General features: G+C 31.8%; 1 protein-coding gene across 1 annotated transcript in view; it reads left to right on the top strand.

Moving 5' to 3' along the window:
- The first annotated feature begins 760 nt into the window (after window positions 1–760).
- Window positions 761–6,546, top strand: part of LOC110103265 (ER membrane protein complex subunit 3) — a 13,174-nt gene continuing 7,388 nt past the window's right edge. The window contains exons 1-4 of the mRNA XM_020831903.2: window positions 761–912; window positions 1,015–1,108; window positions 2,004–2,123; window positions 2,193–2,241. Of these exons, the coding sequence (XP_020687562.1) occupies window positions 761–912; window positions 1,015–1,108; window positions 2,004–2,123; window positions 2,193–2,241 (415 nt within the window). The remainder of the gene's footprint in view (window positions 913–1,014; window positions 1,109–2,003; window positions 2,124–2,192; window positions 2,242–6,546) is intronic.

Raw genomic sequence — 6,546 nt, forward strand, 5'->3', positions numbered from 1 at the left:
ATAGCCAATTATAGTTGGGAATGGAGATGAGCTTTGCTATTAATAGTGTGGAAAATTTAGCAGAATTGCCTCCACCTCTTCCCACTGGTTCTGGTTTGGACCGTGTTGGCCACTATGGCTAAGCCGATGTGTAGTGTGGGTGATTTTAATTCTAAAGCTTTGGATACTCCTTGCCCCCTAAGGTTGTTTCTCCCCCTTCGGTTGCCTCTTCGAAGGGAGTGAATTGTACTGACTGTGAATTGAATCGTGTTGAGTCCCCAGACTCTTCGGTTTATGAATTTATCTTTCAATAAAAATTAATATAGTATATAAATATATATATTTTAGGACATATTTTTTTCCACTATTTTTTTTGCAGCTTTAAGAAAATTTTGTACTAAAAAATTACATTAAAAATAGTAAAAAAAATTGTCCCAAATGAATTTATAAAGGTTACAAAAAGATGCAATATTATATTGACATCAAATTATAATGACAAATTGATAATAATAAAATAAATGTTCAATTGAAAGATTTTAATAAATTAAAACTAATTTTTGGGAGAAGAAATCTTCAACTAATTTTAATCTATCAGTTCTAATTTTATTTAAAATTTTTATTTTAGAATAAAAAAAAGCAAAAGTAAATAATAATAATTATTATAATACTCATTAATTTTTTTTATCAAATTAGTATATATTGGTCCTCAAAGACAGTCTCGTGGATCTCGCTCCTCTGCTTTGTTTGGCCGCCGGCTTTTGAGCAACTCGGGATCGATTCAATGGCGGAAGATCTGGTGCTCGACACAGCTATAAGGGATTGGGTCCTGGTACCTCTATCGGTAGTGATGGTACTCATCGGTGTCCTCCGCTATTTCGTTTCCAAGCTTTTGCGATCCTCCCAGACCCCCGACGCTAAGGTAGTCAGAGAAGGGTGAGTCGTCCATTGTCTCAAAAACCCCAAGGCAAGATTCCTTCCGTTGCATGAATTGGGTGGTTATAGATCTTTGGCTGATTGGATTTTTGTGGATCGCAGGCAGTTGATTCTTAGGGCAAGGAACCTCAGGGCAGCGGGGGGTTTTATTCCTGTGAAGTCGTTCCGTGCTCGGAGATTTTACTATACCAACGAGGTGGTTTAATAAACATTGAGTTGCTTTTAATTTTTTTTCCTGCTATCAACATCAATATCTAATATATTACTTCAGCCCATTGAGTTGTGTTCGAAGAAAGATTTTGGCTTATTATATCTCAATACTCGAGTCGTTTGATGCCTTTTCCTGCAAAATTTCCAGCAACTTTGTGGACAATATCAACATAATACTAGTAGTTGGCTTGTTAGATCTCAGTATTTTCTTTACAAAAAAAATTCGTTTATCATGGCTTTCCATGAATTCTACAAAATAATTCCGTTTCAGTGTTATATCTCAATTTTAAAACCAAGACCATCTAAATTACATGCCAGCACTAAGGATAAAAGGCTGAATTGCATTCTGAATGACTTTTCAAACTCAGTACAATCTGCTAAGCTTTATCGTTAATGTGCAAGTAATCTTGGTAACATTGCAATTCTGCATACTAAGGGCTTGATAAGGGCCGCTACAACTATCTCTGGGAGTAGTTGCAGAACTGTTTTGGAAAGCATATTTTTTAAGTTGTGGTATTATAGACGCTTTTCTTTTGAAAAAAGATCAGACAATGGTTTACTTACAGCTATCACACTCTAGTATATCCAGTTGTAAAAATGTTATCTCTCACCTCAAAAGTTTTTGAAAAGCAGCAATAAAGTTGTCAAATAAAATTTCTTTGCAACTTTTTAGAAAGAAAAGCTATAAAAGATGCCCCAATATATCCTAAATGGCATAAAACCAAACATTCGCGGCTTATCATTGCATGTTTAAATGATGTTAACTTGAGAAAATTTTGATTTTTAGGACTGACAACATTGCTGGGAAATGAGTAGCATATAACCAATTTTATACGGGGACAAATATCTTTCTGCTGAAATTAAATCATTTGATGATGTAGGAAAATGGGCTTTTACATGTCCCAAAAGGCCAAGCTCAGAATCCTCAAGCACAAATGTTTTCCGATCCGAACATGGCAATGGATATGATGAAGAAGAACCTTTCGATGATCATACCCCAGGTACTGAACTGATTTTTTTTGAATATTTGCATTATAAGTTTTTGATTGTGGCCCCCATTTTCCTTTCAGTCACTTACTTTTGCATGGGTGAATTTTTTCTTCTCTGGTTTTGTGGCAGGTATGCTCTCACTTTTCACTTATGCAACTATTCTATCTAGTCAATTAGGTTGAATTTGTTCTTGAGTTCTTATCCCCTTGAATGTCTGTCCATTTTCTATCGCTATGTTTTGATAATATGTGCATACTTTTTTGCCCATATTTTGTTACACTCAACCAGAATTTATAGTTTAAGATAAAGTTCATCATTTTTTTCATCTGTATATGATGAAGGCCAAGTAGACAGGTAGTTTTGCAGGGATTTCAGTTGGGGATGTAACATGTGATTAAGAGAAACTGATAATCAAGGAAATAAAAGCAGCATTCTCCCTTTATATTTTGCACCTATAAACCCAATATATAGCAGGTTATCACCAATATTCACAGAACTCTTGATCAATTGAGAATATTGTTTCAGACAAATCATTTGTCTTGTCTCACTTTTTTTTTTTTCAAAAAATTCTATAACTATTTGTACACCTCTTGGCAGACATAACTATCTCGGAGACATATTATGCACGACATGACACTCTAATTATGATAAGTATCATGATTGCTCTACTTGGAAATGAAGGTTGGTTTTTCAGGAAAGTTTGCACCCCTTGTGAGTAGATAGGGTGTATTTCTAGGGAGGGGTGTTGACATGAATTTTGAGGCACTAATAACATTCTCAATTATTAAAACCATACATTCATCATTACTTGAAGATTTGATTTATCTGTCCTCACTTATCCTCTTGTACAGTCACCGCTAGGGTACTCAAGTCACCATAACATGGAGAATAGAGCACCTGTCTCGCATCATTCTAGTTTATTTTCTTTGATTTAGTGTTCTTCTGTATAATTCTATGATTTTGCTCTCATTATTTGCATGTTTTTCGTAGAAATTTATTACAACTATGATGAGGAGTTTTATAGTTGTTTGGCTCATATAAGCACAATGTCGTGCTCATTTTTACTAATTATATATAAAAAAGGAGGATGCTAATGAAAACACAAAATATTAAAATGTAATGGTTAAGATGGATAATGTCTTAGGAGTTATTAGGAAAGTATATCATCACGAATTCAATGTTAAACTTAAAAATACAATTAGGCCAACTTTGCCATATAGGTCTTAACTGTTGAGCAACTAAGAAGTCGGTGATAGTCAGGTTGAGTGTGGTGAAAGTAAGAATATTTAGATGAATTTATTGTAAACTAAGATGGATAGAGTGAAAAAGTGCTTATATTACAGAGATGATTGTTTTAATAATTATTGTAATTAGTGTGTCAAATATAAATGCTGATCATATGAGTGCATTTACATTGAAAAGCAAAGGATGCCCAAACACAATGACTAAAGAGAATTAATACTCAAATATTGAGGGAGGAAAAGTGGTATAAAAATGATGACAACTATAAGTTAGCACAAAAATATCTACATGAAATAAAATTATGATATAATGTTACACCCAATTAAGATGAGTCCTTAAAGAATCCCAAATAGTTGGGATAATATTAATGATGCTGATGATGAAATAAGAAATAAGCTCAACATTCATGTTCAGCTAAAATAGTTTTATTTTCAAAAACAAATAGTTAGACCTTTGAAATCCAGGAAGCACACTTTGAGGTATTTTCACTTGTTCCTAAAGCATGAATTTAGTGTATCATTTTTTATAAGCATTTAATATGATAACTACCTGAACTAGCAAAGTTGTCATAGTGTTTTTTCTTCAGATAAAATTAATATTACTCTATCTTATAGCAGGTTACCGTACATTGTAATATCTGAATATTTCTAAATTCATAAATTGCAAATATATAATATTATGGTCATCTTGGATATATATAATAAATGTCTAGCCCAGATAGTAACTATGCTAAATATTCATTACTTATTACTATTATTTAAAGTAATGTTATTTGTAAAAATAAGTATAAACAACTTAATAACTATTCCATATCAAGTTAAAAATTATATTTGTATCATTTAGTCTCCCTATAAATTAGTCAAGCAATTATTTATAAGATAAAAGTAATTATAAATGTTTGATTATGTAAAAGTGGTTTATTTCTTGTTAATATATTTTTGATTATTTTTTTATAGGTTTGTTATTAATATTTGTATTTACATATGCTTTCTATAATGATTGTAAATTGTAATAATATACAATTCAAAGTAGTTTGAAAGTTAATTAAAATTATTGAACTGCGCATCTCCAGATGGTATCATTCACCTGCACTATTTTTCTTACAAGTGAGATTTATCTATGCACAACTTATCAAACATGTTTCAACTTTCTTAGGACATACAACTTTGTTTGCTTTAAAAAATGCAGCATAAAAATAAAAATGAGGCAACACAACATATAAAGAAAGATAAGAAGATGTCAAACATGAACATTAGTATAGCGTGATCTTTGAATTCTAGTCAACACACATATAGAGCCGTCTTCCCTAGGTGTGTTAAAATGGTTTTCGGGTAAAGAATGTGATTAAATCAACAATAGCAGCAGAACATTCTTGTTATTTATTCATTTAGTCTTCAAAACTCATGGAGGAGCTCTGGAAACCTAGATACATATTGTTAGATTGACTCAATTTGACTGAGGTATTGACTATCCATGGAGAAGACATCTAAACCTTTACTAAATAGGAAGGAGGATATCTCTCCTTATTTTTTCAAGGTTACAAATTTAGAAATTACATCTCAACCTTAATGAATTCACTTTTTCAAGGTTACAAATTTAAAAATTACATCTCAACCTTAATGAATTTACTTTGTAATACATCAAAGATGAACACAAGATGAAAATGCTCTTCAACAAAAGGAGCAATTTTTCCTAATTCCTATATTTTGATACATCTATGTGAGATTATCTTTGAATTATCCAAGATAATCCTTGTTGTTTAAGCCAAAATAATCCACTGTTAATCAATATCACCAGATTAATATTGTGAAATGTGATGAAGGCGATTTGTCACCGGGTGGGTGCGGATGGAGATTGAGCATAGGGTGCATGCAGAGAATTTGGGCATGGATCTTGAGTGGGGAATCATATTGTAGGAGATGAGTGCCTGAGCAGAAGTTGATGGAAGTAGGAGTTTCTCATACCAAAATTGATATAGAGCTGGGCGGTGGAAAGAGAAGGGAAGAGAAAGTGGGTGCTAAAAGTGGACAAATTTTGAAATATGGTATAATTTTATTCAAACTAATTCAAATACAAACTTAAAATTATCCAAAATGATAATTCATACATATTTTTGTATTATAAACATAATAAATCTAAAATGATACTTTAAATGAAAAGAATTCCTAAAGTATTGAAAATAATATATATCTAAATTTGCATGTTGCATCATTTATCATTTCTAGTTATTGGGAATTTGGGATTGCTCAACTTGTGACATTATTTCTATATCATTGCTCATTTACCATATGATGAATCGTTATAGCATTAATTAACTAGAATCTGATGAATTGTCATCAAATAAAAAAATAAGTGCTAATCAGCCATAATTAGTCAATTAATTAATTTTTTGTACCAATTAATCTTAAATATCATTGTTACTAATGCAATTAATTTTTAATCCCTTCATTTTTAATTAATCTATGTAATTTAGTTGCCACAAAACAAGTTTTATACTTAATGATTGCATAATTTTATTTTATTATTGTCTTATTGCCCAAATCACAGTTTATCGAGTCGTTATCTCTAATCTAAACTTCTAACTCCTAATTTTTTAAACTGCACCCAAGAGTTTGAGATGTTAGCATGGATTAATCAAATGATTTTTATGCTTAAAACTAAATAGTTTACATTTTAGAAGATTACACAAGTCCAATTTAGATAATCTTTGTAACTGGCTAGCTCTGTAGGTTGCCTATGATGAAAGCATAGGCATGAGCACCAGCAACATATGCGCACCAGTCTTTGACCTGGATTGTTGCCTGCAAGGATTAATGTGCCAAAATGCTAATCTGAGGCATAGTTTTGTTTTTTTTTTGAAATTTTACTCAATAAACAAGCCCTCTACTGCCATCAAAAAACCTTCCTAAACTGCTATTTGGTGGCTCCTGCGTTTCGATCGGCGTACAAGAGAGGCGTAAGAAGTCCGCCTTTGGTTTCCGCCAGAGCATCTTCCCCATGTGGACGGTGGACCGCTCTACAGTATCACTGCACTACTCGAGTAGTATGAATACAGTAAATAAAAATAACTAGCATGATTTCAAAATTAAATAAAAATAGAGATCAAGCAAAAAAGGTCCGCAAGTCGTATATATAATAATAATATATTATTAATATATAACATTTAATAATATTATTACTTACTATATATAT

This window comes from Dendrobium catenatum, unplaced genomic scaffold (genome assembly GCF_001605985.2).
Source record: "Dendrobium catenatum unplaced genomic scaffold, ASM160598v2 fragScaff_scaffold_1117, whole genome shotgun sequence".
NCBI lineage: Eukaryota > Viridiplantae > Streptophyta > Magnoliopsida > Asparagales > Orchidaceae > Dendrobium > Dendrobium catenatum.